Source organism: Bombus vancouverensis, chromosome 1 (assembly GCF_051014615.1).
Source record: "Bombus vancouverensis nearcticus chromosome 1, iyBomVanc1_principal, whole genome shotgun sequence".
In the NCBI taxonomy this organism is placed as follows: domain Eukaryota; kingdom Metazoa; phylum Arthropoda; class Insecta; order Hymenoptera; family Apidae; genus Bombus; species Bombus vancouverensis.
In genome coordinates this window covers 12537254-12554208 of record NC_134911.1, presented here as the reverse complement: position 1 = coordinate 12554208, position 16955 = coordinate 12537254, and the positions used below count along the sequence as shown (strand labels likewise).

General features: G+C 44.0%; 1 protein-coding gene across 2 annotated transcripts; it reads right to left on the bottom strand.

The window, feature by feature from the left end:
- Positions 1 to 11966: 11966 nt before the first annotated feature.
- On the bottom strand, positions 11967 to 16728 carry LOC117153486 (uncharacterized). Of its 2 annotated transcripts, XM_076618433.1 has the most exons (4): positions 16475 to 16728; positions 16033 to 16304; positions 13340 to 15962; positions 11967 to 12859 (listed from the first exon to the last, which is right to left on the bottom strand). In XM_076618433.1, exons 3-4 carry the CDS (start codon positions 13481 to 13483, stop codon positions 12350 to 12352), a joined length of 654 nt encoding a protein of 217 aa, XP_076474548.1. In that variant the 5' UTR covers positions 13484 to 15962; positions 16033 to 16304; positions 16475 to 16728; the 3' UTR covers positions 11967 to 12349. The 2 variants fall into 2 exon arrangements, with proteins under 2 accessions (XP_076474548.1, XP_033183474.1); XM_033327583.2 differs by having other exon boundaries at positions 13340 to 16304.
- Between the last annotated feature and the right edge of the window lie 227 nt (positions 16729 to 16955).

The following is a 16955-nucleotide window of genomic DNA, read 5'->3' as shown; positions in this document are numbered from 1 at the left end:
CCCTTTCGCCGTGCATCTCGTCCACGTAAGATCGTACGTCTTGTTGCGTGCGGACGACTCGCTGATTGCGATTGCTTATAGATCCTCGTGGCTCGCTGCCGATCGAAACGATTCACTCTGAGGTATCTGTATAAAAGCTATGCTGAGGTATGCTGGATAAAAGCCGGTTTAAATAATTGTGCTCAATTTGACAATTTTTTATTTCGAAATAGGGTGAAATAACGAAGATTTGTTCGTTAACGCGTCTTTGAATTAATACTTTGGAAGTTGATATTTGATTTATTTAATTTTTCTGTAAAGTGGTATAACTTTGAAACGATTCTTGAAGATTTGAAGAAGATAATATCAAGGTCTGGTTAGAAATTATCAGAAAATTATATCGTAGTTTTATTTTGCGTTACAATAATAATAAACTACTTCCATTCATCGTGAATTATGTGCAAAAGTAATTTTATGCATTCTAAATGTAAATAACCGAGTATGCGCTCTGTCGATTTATTTCTCGTAATGGAGTAGTTTTGTTTTTGTCGTCCCGTTTCATAGAACTCTCGCTTTTTCCATATATCGTGTTTACGTGGAACGTTCTAGTTTTTCGTATAAATTGGACGAGCAAAGAGGCGTTTCAGATTTTTCATCGGCGCTCTGTTAATGAGGACGAGGATCAAAGTGTCACCTGTCGGTCGCGTGTTGTCAGCCTGTGATTAAGTCGGAAGGACGACCATGCAAATAGAAAATTGCCTCGTGCATGTAACTTCGATCACGTGAGATTTTTTTTTATTCGCAGCCGTCACTCGTCGACAACGTACAGCATCGTTCGCACCTTTTGATACGTTTAACTTAATGCGTCTACTTCAGAGGTTTTTCTCGGTGGCGGTTCTTCTCCTCGATCTGTGGACAGAGAAATATAATTATTCTATATTTGCCTGAAGATACGAATTATTCGATAACCGTAATTTGTATTAATCATAATCTATGATATAGGAAAGTAGCTACAGGATAAACTGCATCAGCTGGCGTTGGTTATAATGCTCGATGATACTATATTCGTTCTGGACTCTGTACCATTTGTTTTTAACTTTGATTACAAATTACTACTGACAATGTGTCTAAAAATATTGGAAGATATACTCAGCGAAGGCTAAATTAATTTAGATGTACCTATACTGCCTGAAAATTGCAAGATAATTTTTCTACCAATTTTGTTGTTCTTCATAGTAGCGTTTACGCTAAAGAAATTTTTCTGTTTGCGTAGTTGGAATAATAAATGGGACAGTAAACAGTGATATGCAAATGTAACCAGCATGTCTATCCAATTTAAAGGTCAGACAGACACTGACCTTATAAAAAGAAGAATTCAGAAATTAAAACACTCGGGAAAAGACATTCCACTATGTCTCGCATATCGAAATTATTAAGATGCGGACATATACTTCGATTGTTCTTATCACCGTCTTTCATCATACAATCAACGCTTGTATCAATACTTACGAAATATTTCGAAACGTGCAACTCTCAATTTTCGCCCTTTGTTATTCTGATAATACAATCTATCTCACAGGTACACCAATTGCTTCGTATCGTACGACGTAAAAACGTAAATTTACCTGGAAAAATTTCTGAATTCTCGATCGCATGACGATCAATGATTATTCAAATCCTGGCGTCCCGTCAGCATCGACCCTCGGCGATATCCGTTTCCTTCGATTTCGACTGCAAGCACCAGGCTGTCCATTGCCCGGGGCAAATTTCGTACACGGTAAAATATGCCCGACCGGCATCCAATCCAATTAATCACCGTTAATTACGGGCGCGGGGGCAGTGGCGTGGCGAACGAGGACGATTAATGAGTAATTGATTTCGATCACGCCACTCGCCGACCGAGAAAGAACGCGCCGAGAACCAAGAAGTTGGCCTGATCGTAAATTTTCTTTTCCTGCTCCCGGATGACACGTTGCTCTACCCGATAACCCTTGTGATAACGTTTGCGAAACTGTCTCACTCCTCTTCTACGGTATCGAGTAGCGTCTCGATAATTTCATCGATCGCTTGTCAACCGATCAATCGATCTGTAATTAGATTATCGAAGATTACAAGGTTCAATTACTCCCGGTCATCCATATTCGTATTTCAATTTCGGAAATGTCGTGTTCCGACATACGACGATACCTCATCAGAAACGCGATTAAAGGCGCTGATTCGGCTCGTTCGTCGAGTAAAATTCTCGAAATTATGACAGGGAACGGTAAATTACCTATTTATGGAACGACAGATTCGATTCGACGGAGTTCAAAGGACTGAGCCGACGCAAAAACGCGGCGAATAGTAATAGTGGCAATTATGTTCTCGGATATCAGTCAGCAGAAAACATTGAAGACGTATACATCGAACGTTCCGCGACTCGTAAAGACAGGCCCATAAATTATCACCACTTTACCAGCAGCCTGCGTCGCCGCGTTCACCGACGAAACAAAGAACCTCCCGGTTTTGTTCCTCCTTCCACCTTGCTCGAATCCCGTTTCGCGATAATGATCGCGAGGTATTATTGGCCATTAACGATCGTTGTCGCGGCATCATTCAGCTACCAAATGGACTAATCTCGGGTCAACCAACTCCCCGGAGGCTTACGCTTGTTCTACCTGGCTCGATTAACGGCCAGCTTGCTCACCTGACTCGCCGATAATTCAAATTCGAAAGAGGTCGAAGGCCCGCGCCGCGTGCCTACGTATGCGGCTCTCGTGTTGCGTGCCAGCGCCGAAAGTATTAATTCCTCGGCTTTTTTTTCCATCATACCCCCGCCCCACGCGTCGCTATCCGACTCGATTCGACCGGCTGTTTTCACTTCTCGGACTGATGCGAAGCGTGAAAACGACCGGTATTCTCGTCGAAATCGTTTCTAATTAGATTTTACGCCGTCCTAGTTCCATCCCGTCTTACATTATAGAACTCGGTTCGGGTCGTAAATTTTTGACGATCGATAGCACTTACGAGCTATCACAGCTAGAGGTTCTTGCGATCGTTTCACACTTCCAGCGAACTTTAGATGCCTCTAGTCGTAACTTATTCTTCGAATAATCGCCACCGTTATCTCCCACGTCGATCGGTTGCGAACTTCCTCCACGTGTGACTTCCCACGAGCGAATCAGTCCGATTTCACAAAAGGGATCGCGGACGTGCAGCTCTAACTCGGAGAGCACGAGACGGTGGACAAGCGGTTAATTAATTAACGCGAGGATTCACGGACCATGAGACGTTGAATCGAAACCGGGATCCGTCGATCAACGATCGATTCATCGATCGATAAGAGAACGTCGCAGACGGCGCGGAAAGCGCTGAGTTGTGATTACATTGTTTGGAGCTGAATAGAGCCGTGTGTACGCTGCACGGATCCATTGTGGCTACCCGGGGAACCTGCAGGTCCCTTCTTCTCCTCCTTCGTGTCCTCTATCCTTCCTCCTCCTCTCATCCGTCGTTACGTCCTCGCGTTCGCTGTTGGTTTATACTTTATATAAATACAAGACCGGTAACCCCGGCGGTTCCGTGCGGATGGTTGCCGTTTCCCGCGTATCGGAAGGCGAGTCGGTATTTTCATACATCCTTTTCCCCTACCTTCTGTTCTTCGATTGAAAATCACTTCGTTAAGTTACTACATATAGGCGAATCTTCAGTGGTTGATATGACACTTCTGTCTTTTTAGTTTGCGCTTATCGTCGCGCGTGATAAACGATCGTACGCGGAGTATTCAGCGCCTAACGAACAAGGCGGAAGAAAAACGAGCTCGCAGGAGCTCGCTAAACACTAAACGGAGTATGGTTTAATACATCATAAACAAACCGGCTGTATCGATTTTATTTACATGATCGACCTGGTATGCGCCTTATTAAACGTTTAATTAACCGGCTCCAGCCTAACACGAGTCCACGCGACTCGTTACTCCAACGAGATGGAGCTCTGCGCTTTATCGATCAGATAGCTATTACCTTCGGTGTGTGTCGCGACCCGCAGTTGTATACTTTCGTTCTGCCGTAAATCTTCCACCTAATTATTAGCTTCACGGGATTATTATAATTTTATTTGTAATTTGTAAAATTCCCTTGCAGTATTTCGTTCATTTCGTTATCAAACTTGTTGATATTATACAATGTTATTTACCTATATCGATAACTCGTGGCTCGTCTACCATGTAGATACACGATCTGATAGCCAATAATTTCACCGAAAAATACTGGAATAGCCGAGGAAACAGGGACCAAACGCGAAACCGGTAATTAATCGCGATCAAGTAATTTTTCACGCGCGTAATTAAAATTCATGGTGCTAGATCATTGAAAAACAGAGTTGGTCGGCGACGTTATCGCGAACGACATCCAATTTCAGTCGTTAAATGACGATGCAGATGCAATTCGCTTGAAAGAAAGAACGCGGAAGGAGGACCGGTGCGCTGCAGGACGAAGACGCCTACACCTAGAAGCGCAAAAACGCCACCCGTGTGTATTCGCGGCTGCATCGCAGGTGTAGCCTTCCCTTCCGGTCGACCGTCGCTCTCCGGCGATCGCCGCGGCAGCCTACGTAATTTTATCTCGAGCACCGTTAAAACGAAGTTAATTAGGCCTCCAGATAAAATAATTATCGATAGGGCTTCCGGCGAGCGTACGCACGACATCCGGGGGTGGTGCCAGCTGCAGTCTGCAAAGAGACAAATATCTCTGGCTGTCACGTTCACCGTGCCCTCGCTCGTGATCTGCCTTTCTGGATCTCGAAATCGGGTGGGTGTACCGCAATTTGTGGCCTCACGCGTATTCCATGCACCTTTCCTGCGTGAATGTTATACCGTTGCTTTGGAGAAGGGTTGGGAGAGCTCGACACTGGTGGTACCAGTTTTCTTTCGTTTCATTCGGTATATCTTCGTTGTATCGTCCAACTAATTATCAAGAGAAAGCTTTTTTTTTGTATTTATAGAATATAATTTGTTGTTATTTTAAATGCAGCAAGATACTTAGCGAGCTTGAAATATTGTCTCTGTCGAATAGTATGTCGTAAAAGTTAATTAAAATAAAGTTATCCTGTGTCTATATCGAAATATGTAGATGCTGTAGGTCGCTATGAAATTATCGTGACTATGTAAGAAATTAATTGCCTTCTCTATTTTCCAGACTTGAACAAACTTACCTTTATTATTATTCGGAGAATTGAAAAATTTGTTAACAGTCGAGCGATGTTTGCGTTTCATCAAGCTGATGAACTGATAACTACAGTGAACAGTTACTTTGTGTCTCGTTGAAGTGTACCCAGGTTGAAAGAATTCACAATGAAAAATAAAAGTAATTATAAATATGCTTTGGTCGTTAAACCGTGAATTTTTCAAATTGGCCGTGTGTATTATTCGAAACAGTACCTTCTACACAAAATCACCCCATCTGATGTACTGAATTGACTTTTCACACTATCTTACGCAATTTCCATTTATGACAACAGAAAAAGCAAGTATGTGAGAGAACGTTTCCGCTCTGAAAGACGTTCCTTTCCTTCTATCTTCGAAGCGTAGTCTCAACAGGTAGTTAATGAGACCTTGAAGCTTTATCGTGGTCGATCTGGTGCACACCGTTTCGCATTTTTTCCCTGTCGAGCTCTATATAGAGAACACGCTATCGATGGTAAGAATAATAAGGATCCAGGTAACCATTCGAGGAGAAACGGAGCTTTTACGCGTCGTCTCGTTTTCATTTTGATGGAAAACGCGCGATCGAGGCCGCCGACTTACCTTCACCCATCGGCCATTTTTATAAACGTCTGATCGTATCTTAACGATTCACTAATTCGCTATAAATCCTGCGCCGATATTATCCGCCGACGCTGGCACGTTCGTTACATGCGAATCCTTAATAGAAAACTACGATTCGACAAATCGGTCATGAAAAAGCGACCATGAGACGAAGCCATTGATAATCATCGTACCGATCGGAATTAACGGCTCGTCGTTGCTCGCGATCTATCAAACCGGAACGAAGATTTTCAACGTGTGTAGATTTTTCAGAATATTACCGGTTTGAACACGCTCGAATGGTAATTATTCATCTTTGTGCTGATCTTGCCTTCGTTTGCCCTATTGAGAATTAATCCGGCTCGATCGAAGAAAGAGTATAAATTAGCGAAACGAAGAATTATTGAATTTCCAGACGAACATATGGCAAAATCACTAACGAATATTTATGTTTCATTCGTGTTTAACCGAAGCTATAAACTTTCCAAATCAACATGCTCCAAATACGCTCGTGAAGCTACATTTGAGTTATGAGTAGGCCGCAGACTTATGTAAATTCATATTTTCATGAACATGTGGAGATTTATGTCAATCTTTATGACCAATTCTTTATTTTGAATATTTCGTGTATTTTTACAGGCTATAAGTACGCGCTGTATACGTTCTCGCATTTCTAAATTTTGCCATAAATGCATAAATAACCGCAGTCTAGTTATGAGAAACGTTCGAACCGCGTATAACAGGATTCACCAGATAGCTCATTTCGCATACGGTCAATTCCTATAGAATGACTTTTAAAGCAAAGAACTCACACTCGATTTACGGGTTGGTGCGAGCCTGGCCGCGTAAATGCATCTGCGTAAATGAATAGCGAGACTCATTACAAATCCCGACACTCGGCCCGCGAGCTTTGCTCATCTCTTTATAATGTCCCAAGTAAGATAAAGTGGACGGGAAAATAATCATAATGTTGAGCTTACACGGCCGACATTTCCCCGGCGACTAGCCCCGGAGACCATTATCGGTAAACACACTATTAACGCAGCCGTTGGTAGCCTTTGCCCGGCCTGCAGAACCGTGTACCAATCTAGACTCATAAAACTGGCCAAGTGTCCGGTAATAACGTGCGAACGCGCTATCCATCAGCCGGGACAAAACAGTTAAGCGGTTGTACGCTTGCTCTGTACGCGGGCCGACGCCGTAATGAACGCGCGGTCCGGTGAAATGTCGGCGAAAAACCCCCTGGAACACGCGCTAAATCTTCTTCCGCTCGTTGCGCCACGAAGATGCAACTCTACCGCAACGTGGACCGTTGTTCTATTCGTGTAGAAATTCTTCGGTCTTTAGGCGTGGATGGAATCGTGTTTGATACAAGAAGAATCTCAGTAGCGAGAGTAATTTCATCGTTTCTTACGATTATCCGGAGATCTTCAACTCCGATTCTGGAATGTAGATGTGGCCGATTGATTTTAGGTTCGATTAGATTTCCAGATTTTCCTGCCTCGATGAAAGTTTATCTTTGAGCGTACGCGGAATATTTGAAGAACGAATAAGTATAATACGTATCACGAAGGTTTTAGAAAGCAGGAATTTAGAAAATCCGTTACGAAATAAAATGAAAAGAACGGTAATTGCGGTCGCATCTGCGCCGCAATTAAGCGCGGTCACCTTTCGTGGTGGCGTCGCTGTGAGATTCTTCGCTGGTTACCGCGCCGCGAGAAAGCGAGGTATCGTTCTGTAATCGGGCGCTGAGATCGCCACCTGCTGATCTCGCATCATCGACCTAGCCTAATTCGAGCAACCGGTAGTTCACTGCCGGTAGTTATCGAACGCGTAGATCGCTCGAATTAAAGTTTCTCGCGTGTGGCCCTGGTCTATTAGCCGCGAAGGTAGCGACTAATTAAGTTCCTCCAACTAGGTTCGACTAGATGGGTTCGCACGGACCAGAACCAGCGACGATGTCTCTTTGAAAGAGAACTTTCAATTGTCTTTCTTCTTCTTTGTCGTACACGTGCGCGTGTTTACGCGTTAATCGATCTGATGCGTCGTACGAGTGTCTATCCAAGTCATGAAAGAGAACTTTAAGTTTCTTGTGGTTTCTTCTTCCGTAGTCAATCTCTATGCTTAATCTATACAGCATCTTCGATGATTTATTCCTGATTGCAAAGTTCAAGGAAATGCGATTTGAAGGATGAAGCGCTTAATTTAATTTACCTTATTGAAAGTTCAATATCCAAACCGAGAAATAAAGTTGCAAGAACGCGAAGAACCGTTCGCTTCGCAACCTCAATTTCATTTACAAATACGCCTGGAAATATATAGCGATTCTCTAGGAGTACTCGGTAAATTAACCGAACGGTTTTTCACTCGGCAGCAATTTACTTCAATACGCGTATATTCGCGTGCAGCGTACAGTGTGCAGCCTAACGCCTAACCTAACCTCGAGCTGCCTCCGTTTACGTAGAACATAAATTTACCTTAATGATATCGCACGTAATGCCAGGGTGACGCTATCTCGCAGGTTGATACACGTAAGAACAAGGCTGACACCTCGATCCACCGTTTCGTACGGCACTTCGTAAGAGGAATTGCGGCGCGAAAGATCGTATCGTCGAGATTTTCTGCGGCCCTACCCTGCTTAGCTTCGCGTAGTCGTTTAAGGGAACTCGCGTAGCGATGACCCGTCCACCTCGCCAGACCTCGTTTGCACCGTTCAACCACGAAATTTTCAACCTTTTCACTCCTCGCCAGCTCGTGTTTCTGCTCGTTTAAGACAGCCAGAAATGATTCCAGCCGCGATTTGTCTTCAGATAGCTTGGAGATCCGCCGGCCATTCGCGTCGCCCGCGCTTCCTTCAACTTTTTCTCCATTTACTTTACCGGCTATTCTGTACGCTTGCTTCACACTCCACGTTGCAGATGGTATCTCGACTTTCGCCACTTTGTACGACTCTTCGACGCTTTCACGAAACCCTTTCACGATCCTCGACCTTTTTTATTCGGCGCATCCTGGTTTGCTTTCGATCGCAAATTAACTTGCTGATAGCAATTATCCACTCTGTAGTTAATAATCGCGTAATTAATAGTTTATACAGATTCTTTGCTTCGATGAAGCGAATTTTTTAATTTTAACGTAAGCTACGCGAAATTGTGTCGTCGTTATCTGTATTAGAGAAACATCGAAATAAATGGGGCATTCTCGAATAAATAAATCACGGAAACACTACGTTACAAATTGTTACATTCGTGATATTAAGAATTCAAGCGAAGAATTAACGAATTAATTCTATATAAGAATGGAGAGCCGATTGAGAATTTGCTAAAAATATGAAAGAGCTTTCAGAGGAGTGTACGCAGAAAGCACGAGTTGCTGGCAGGTGTAAGGTCTAAGGAAGCCAAAAGAGTTGGTGGCCGAGCACGCTGCTTCCCGGAGACGCTGTTCCTGCGAACTAATTGTGAGATCGGTGGCGTGGAAGGGCCTGGGATACGGCGGGACACGAAACGATAACGGGGCTTTCAGCGTGGAACTCGTAAATTTGTCAGTGGCGGGTTGTATCGTGGATTTTTAGGCCGCTTCCCTCCTGCAAATTATCCCCCCTTTCAATTTGTTCGGTTCCCCTTATCGACGCGGAGGCGAGGAGTCGCGCTCGTTAAATAGTAGATAAGGTGTAACGCTCGAACGAAGGAAGGAAAGGTTCTTCCTTTCTTTCTCTCGACGTTATCTTATCACGAACCAGTGCTCGACCCCTTGGCTTGTGCGTCGAAGAGGCACGGCGCAGGTTCCGTCGTGCTAAACCAAAGAGAAGTTCGTTCCGCTCAGGGTGGCATCAGTCGAAACGATCTGCCAGAAGGTTCCTAGGTGAAAAACCCGTGACAAACGATTTCGTGCCGGAGCAACGTTCTACCGAGTGTGTAATAAACGATGTTATGATATTTGTGGTGTCATCAAAGAAAGAATAATTTCATCTTCGAAAATTCACGTCAGAGTATCAGTACTATGATACCGTAGATAATACGAAATATCGACGGTTTAAAAGTTTTAACGCACGGCGAATTCTTTGTGCAATCAGAAAATGTTTTTCAATGTCGTTTTGTTCTATGTACAAATCGTATCTCTTAAGAACTACCATCAACGGATATAACGTTATTGCTGTCATAGGCGAAATTTCACCCAGTGTATGTTTTTCACTGTAATTGTGCGTTACGATACAGTTATCGATAAAAAGCAGATAAGTGGTTAGAAATGACACGAACGAATAATATTAGAAAAATTCGAGTGAGTTGGAATTTCACTACTAATGGTCTTTACCGATGAACGCTTGTTCCATCGTTTAAAAGTAGAACTATAACCGAAATTCTTTAACTTCTTCAAAGATCATAGCTTCTTCTCGTAATTTGAAACAGGCAATTTCAAATCTGATTTGGCTTTCTCAAAGATCTCAAAGAATCTGCTATAACGACACTTGTTGATGAAAATCCACAGACTCACGCTTTTCAAGCTTATAATCTCAGGATGCCAATGTATCGACCTCCCATAGGTTCGATCCGTTCATTAAGAGAATAGAATAGGCCAGTGCGATCTGCTGTTGCTCTTGTAGCTCTTACGAAATAATAAGCTACGTTATGGCACACACAGGGAGCGATTATAATGCGCGGGCGCTTACTCGTTATCGCGCACAATGGGTCGCATGCTGAGCCCCGAAACTACCGGCTGCCAGGGCCGATTTAAAGCAATCGCGACCTTGTTCGTTCTACGTTATCCGTGGACACGAAATAAGAGAACGAAAATGAGCGAGAAAATGAGTCAGCGAACTACTGTCCGTTTTATGAACCGTTGTTTCCTGGACACAGGTAATCATCTCGTGAAACTTGAGGACGATCTCATTTCTCAGCTTCCTTGCTTGTTTGCGATTTCAATCGCGACAGTTGAGATTTATCTCTTTCGTGGAAATTTTATATTCAAAACTTTATTGTCCCTATTTATTTACATTAATCGAGTCTCTCAGAAATCGAATCGAGCAACTCCACTTTTTTTTCTTTTTATTCCTTAATTTCGTAAGCAAACGACTAATGTTCAATTCTCGATAAGTTCATTTATCGCAAGAAGACGAGCAATAGTAAATTCTAACGTAAACTTAAAAAAATAGTGTTTGTATTATATTTTTACTTTTCTATACTTGGCTTTTGAACGGTTCAATTGATCTTAATAATTTCGTATTTTCTTGACCTCAACTTTTTCTATGGCATGTTACTGTGCCTGCCTGATCGCTTTCAAAGAGTAGCATATTTGAAACAGAAAATAGCAGAGAAACGCAAAAGTAGGTTCCGTCGTGTCGATAAACAAATCGACAGAGATCGAGATAACCTTGCGTAGATCCTCCGATACGAATCCTTTTCATCTAGCTACCGAAGATGGACCTCCGAAGAAGTTTCGGGAAAGCGAACGGTGTACTCCGCGGACGCGGAGGGAAAACTCTTTCGTACAATACCGATACTCACCGTTAGAAGCACATTAATATCGTCCGATGAATTGACCGGTAGTGTCACGTCGACCTCCGAGAGAGTCCTGCTGGAGAATAGGGAGCAGTTAGATCGCGGTATTGTGACGCGTACGCGAGTCCCCGCGGGACGTCCGAGCGGTACCAGGAATCGGCAGGCTCTCTCTCAGTGGGGACCGGTAAATACCACTAATCACTTCTCGATCCTTTCTAACCCACCTTGACCCCACCGCTGGAAGAGTTATGGCCGTTGGTTTTATTCAGGCTACCTCGGCCAAGGCCCCGACCTCCGTTCTCGCCTGGAACCCCAGCCGGGGTTCGCCAGACGTCGTGAAAAGTTGTATGTTGAAGAGTCGAGGAGAGAAACCGTCGACGATGCGATTCGTTTGCGATTCTTGCGAATTAAAATTCAGAACAGCCGTATATTCGAGTTAAAATGGAATTCTATTTAGGAGAACCGTATTTATCGGAATTTTATTCAAATGAAACTTTAGCTAGTGATTAGCTAGTGTTTCCCTTGGATGGGAAACAAGTGTATAAGTTTGAAGCTTTAATGATTTCGACGTAAGAATACTCAGAGGATCCAGGAAGGATTTTGTGGTATTTTCACTAACAAAGCTGTAAAAGATTAACAAAGATGTTATCAGTATACAATCCTCGTATCTGAACGTAAACTTGCGTTGTATAATCTTTTATTATCCAATTGTCATGTACTTATTGTTCATCCCTATCAAGTTCGGATAAACGAAGTTTTCATTGTCTAAAGATAGAGCAATAAAACTACATCTATTGATACATAGTGTCCATTTATTCGTTCGAACGTTACACGACGAAACTGAATCAAAGTACACTTATTACTTGATAGAATGATTGACACGAGCAATAGATCTAGTAATACGATCAGTGAGCTACACAATTTAGACAGAGGTGATGAACGACAGGTGACGCTCCGAGACGCGAGCGGTTCCATTCGGCGTCGATCATCACGGGGATGTCGATCGACAAGCCGAGCGTTGTCTGACAACGCGCCGAGAGATTGTCACCGTTAACGATGCACACACGCACGTAGTGTATGAACCGACTTTTCTGATCGATTAATCTTGATCATGGATCGGTCGTCGATCGGTTATGGCGCCATCTCGATCGCTGTTTGCCGATGATCGACTACGAGTCAGACTATGATCACGACTTCTGCTCTGCCTGCTTCGGTTCTCCTCGTTGCTCTCCTTCTCGCACATGCACACGTTATCTGGCTCTTGTGGCTCCACTGGATTGTTCCTCAGAACGTCCACGTTCCTGGTTCTCTTGGTACACCTGCATCTGGTGCAACCAATTCGCCTGGCTCTCATAGTGGCGCCACGTCTTCTTCGTCTTGAGCGACGACGACTACGACGACTTCTACGTCTGCCTCTGCTACGTCGACGTCCTCGGCGTCTACTACGTCGTCTGCTGCTTCGTCGTCGTCTGCTTCTTCGCCTTCCGTACCTTTCGGTTGGCGTCAGGTTCGACGTGAGCTGCGGCTCGACTTCCGTGTTCAAGAAGTAGTGGCCCTGCGTCTTCTTCAGGATACCGCAATCCAACCCACGTTTTAACGCTGCTTGCATCTGGCAAATGATTCCATCTTGTTAGCAACATATACATCATTTACAATAAGGTGATAGAGTCTGGTTTTGTTTAGTAGTTTCAGATTGCTGGAGACATTGCCTGTCAAGGGAGATTACCGTATGGATTATGATAAAATTTTCATTATTATTGGTCTGCGGAGAATCGAATTGAGTAAACATGAGCAAAGTGCATGTGCATGATATGCGGAAAGATACGGAAGTACTCATTACCATAGATATGACCTTTAACATTCATAAAAATACCAATTTGCATAAACACCTGCAGTCATATCATTATCAATGTTGTTTGATTTACATTTATCACAGTAATAGGAAATAAATGGTATTTTTACTCGATGATATTACTCTTATTTTAATCCTTCCAAAGATATTAGTAATGCTAGTCGTCGGTGACCAGCATGATGACCAACGAGTTAGCAAAGTATGGCATCTAAAGAAACGTATATTTTTCAAAAATACCTGTCTCTGCACGGTCGTCTCGGGGACGTTGCACTGTGACATGATGTAATTCATGATCTCCTTCGACGTGGAACCGTGAGCCTCTCGTAGATTTCTAATGGCATTGACCACTCTGGCTGACATTTTCGGCGCCTGTTTCCCCATTTTCCAATTGTTTCTTTCGTTTACCCGAACGAATCTTTAACGCACTGACCCTCGGGTCACTTCTGAAGGAACCTCCAGTCTCAAAACTAGTAATTTTCATTTGATCTTCACGTGGAATTTTGACAATCGCTCTATTAGTGTTCTTGAACTAGGATTTTAATATCACGAGAAAATTTGAAGAAGTTATGCCAAAATCATCGTGACCCTGAATCGATTTGCGTCTCGGAAGCGATCCAGGAATTAATTGACGATGCTGTTTATTCTGGTATCCGCGTTTCGATTTTGTCAGGAGACGCCACGCTTCTCGCTCGAAAACGATCGCATTCGCCACTAACGTCATACGAAAGAATTGTCACACTTGCCAGAAAATGGCACATATATAAATTTTGTAGAAAAAGAGAACTTGTTCCGTGGTGGTTTGTGGCTGGACGAGCACGAAGATTAGTTTAACACGAGCTTATCTCGTCTACAGGATGACCGGGAAAGTGGAGCTGTTTGACGCGAGGATACAAGGATTTTCGAAGTACACCGCTGTTAAATCGAATTACACGGCTGAAATAATAAGGAAAGAGAAATGAAATCGAAAAGATAGCAGCCTGTCAAACGAACCTCTATAAGCGTAGTACGCCTTCGCTAACGTTAAACAGTCCGGAGTCTCGCTGTTCTTTGGATAATTCCTCTCTTAGTATCTCTCGATAGGTGTCTCTTTTCTGAAGATTCTTTGCTTCCATTTGAAGCATATCTTTGGACGTTTCATCGTTTTACGTTAGATTCCACCAGGAATGACGTGTCGATTAATTAATTGAAAAGTTGATTCTAGCATACATTATGGCTACAATATAACGGGAATGATAATAATTTAAAATAGTCGAGCGTATCTCGTATCTGACTCGATTGCGCTTTATCTCAAAGTGTAAGAATTCCGTTTTAGATTCGTTTTGTTCTAATGTCATGTTACTTAATCATTGCACTTCCTTTTCGTCGATTAGCGGTCGCGCTTTCTAACTATTGATCTCAAGCTTTCTTATTACAAATTTATCAACGACGCAGGAAGAGGTAAAATATAACGTCAAATGTTAATCCGAGATCTAACTATGTCAACAACGCTATCAGTTTCGATATTGCAAGTAGGTAATTCGAAATACGAGCATTTCACTGAATACAAACGACCGTTTCACGCCTTTGAGCATCGGACATAAGTACCCAGCTCCAGGTAATTTTCACTAATCGATCGATTTTCGAACTTCTCACCCAGTTCGCGTCTCCGACGGGCACTCACTTTTGCGATCGATTAATAACAACGAGGTCCTCTTCTGAAAAGAGAGAGAGAGAGAGAGAGAGAGAGGCGCAAGCGGAGCGATCTTTAAGGCCTCGTCGCGGTACACGTTAGTTGTTAAATTCGGTGATCCGGATGGTAACGAAGGCAGTTTGCAGCCGGCTCGGTGCCACGCCAAATTTGCCGATTAATTTTTTTCCCCGAGCTCATTAGCCGCCCTTAATGGTGTCGGCAGCGTTAAAAAAGCCGCGATTCCGAGTCCGTGGCTGGAACGCGTGTATCCAGCTCGAGACATCTTGCCACCTCGTCCAGTAATTGGATAGTCGGGAACGCCGCGGTTTACAAGAATAACGCGGCAATTTAGCCGACCATTTAGCCTTCTACCTGACCAGAACCGATTCCCCGATTCGTTAATCAGCACCAGGTGTCGCGCGTCGCGTCGCGTCGCCGCGCATTCGCCCCGGACCTGCACACCTGCATGTAGATGCTCGCGTCTATACACCAATGATTATTTATCAACGTCGCGCTTAGACAAGAGGAACGCGCCGGTGCCACGGGCTGAACGTCGCGTTTACGCTCCTTTATCGTCGTCAGCCGGAGCGCATGCTTCGGTAATCGCCGCCACTTTCGTCCCCTTTTCTTCCGATTCACCGACGTTCATCGCGCTGATTTCATCCTCGCCACCATTCCTCCTTTCTTCTCCTTTTACCTTTCTCTCTTCCTTTTTCTTTCTTGTCTTCTTTTCTTCCCTTTCTTCCACTACATAGACAGCTTCTTTTGAACGAACCCTACGAAACGGTAATTCACGCGCGGTATATTTACGAGCGACGCGGAAGGGAAATTTATACCGCGTTCCATCGCAACCATGCATCATCCAAGCGGCCAGCTAGTCAAGCGACAATCCTATTTCGACGAATAGAAACGCCAGCATTTATTGATATCTCCGTGTAGCAGGACTATTTGTTGTTACCTGGAGCCGATACCACGTTCACAGCCGCATTCCGTGACCGATAAAACCGTCATCACGGGACATTATTCCAGGCAGTCGCGAGATATTGCTTCATCGAGGCGTCATGTACCGGAGCGTCCGACAAAAACTGGATCCTCTTCGCGTGGAGAATTTTGTTGTACGGTATTATGGTACACAGTGTTCGATCTGCTCGCAAATTCTCGTGTTCCATCGGTTTTATGCCCACCGTGCACCTGTTTTCAAGACGCGAATCATGTCAATGGCGACGCTGGTGTAACAAATGTCACGCGTCAACGTAATTACCGCGCGGAATTCTCCTCTTCCACGAGAGTTCTCCGGGTCACGAGCGGCCAGAAAAGAGAATCTCGTGGCCTCGATACGATCGTAGCAAATGCCGCTGTTCGAGCGTAGCCTCTGTATGTAGGAGCCATCACCCTTCGCCGCAGGATGTCCGTTTGGATGGACACGCGGTCAACTGACCGTGACGATTGTCTACTACGCTATTTTTACACCTACGCCACTTGCACACCTCCGTGTATTCGATCGATACATTTCCATCCTAATATTTCGTGCTTCTGAAACAATTCAACGCTCAACATTTTATGACCGTTTACAGTCGATGACGATGCGCGGTGACCGCAACAAGCGGACGATTCCATTTTTTGAAATCTGTTATAAATGTGGTAAAAAGTATCGCGTAAGAATTTTAAGACGACGATAAGAAAATTATGGAAATTACACTGACCTATATATGGACAGACTGTTACGAGCGCCGTAATACATCCAATTTTCAAATACCACGTTTATTTGTTCCGTGCTTCGATAAAAGGAAACGAAGGTCCTTTGCATCTGCACCTCAGCCTCTTTTCCAGCTGCTGATTGCCATTTTACAGCGACTTATTTAATTGCAGTCGTATCACAGGAATCGTACTCTCTCTCTCTTTCTTGCACCACGTACAGTATGCATCGACGTTACGTGTGTCGTAGTCAACGCGTTTTCTACTTTGCCCACGTATGCAAGTAAGTAGAGAGTGAACTGTTTCTCGGCGAACGAGTTGACGGTGCCCCCGTCGCGTATCGATGATATTCAGCCGGGAGGCTTAGCCTCTATTTAAAAGCGGATACTGGCTGTCGCGTGTACAGGGGCGACACGCGAACAGACGGCTGCTGGTCGATCGACCAATCAACGGCATTGTACCTGTGCCGCGCGATGATTGCAATTGGCT

What these genes read in the sequence shown, in the direction of transcription:
- LOC117153486 (XM_033327583.2), bottom strand. Translation starts at nt 13,483, where the DNA reads ATGGGGAAACAGGCGCCGAAAATGTCAGCCAGAGTGGTCAATGCCATT. An exon ending in AGACGACCGTGCAGAGACAG is followed by an intron (nt 12,860 to 13,339) that starts GTATTTTTGAAA and finishes ATCATTTGCCAG; the next exon opens with ATGCAAGCAGCGTTAAAACG.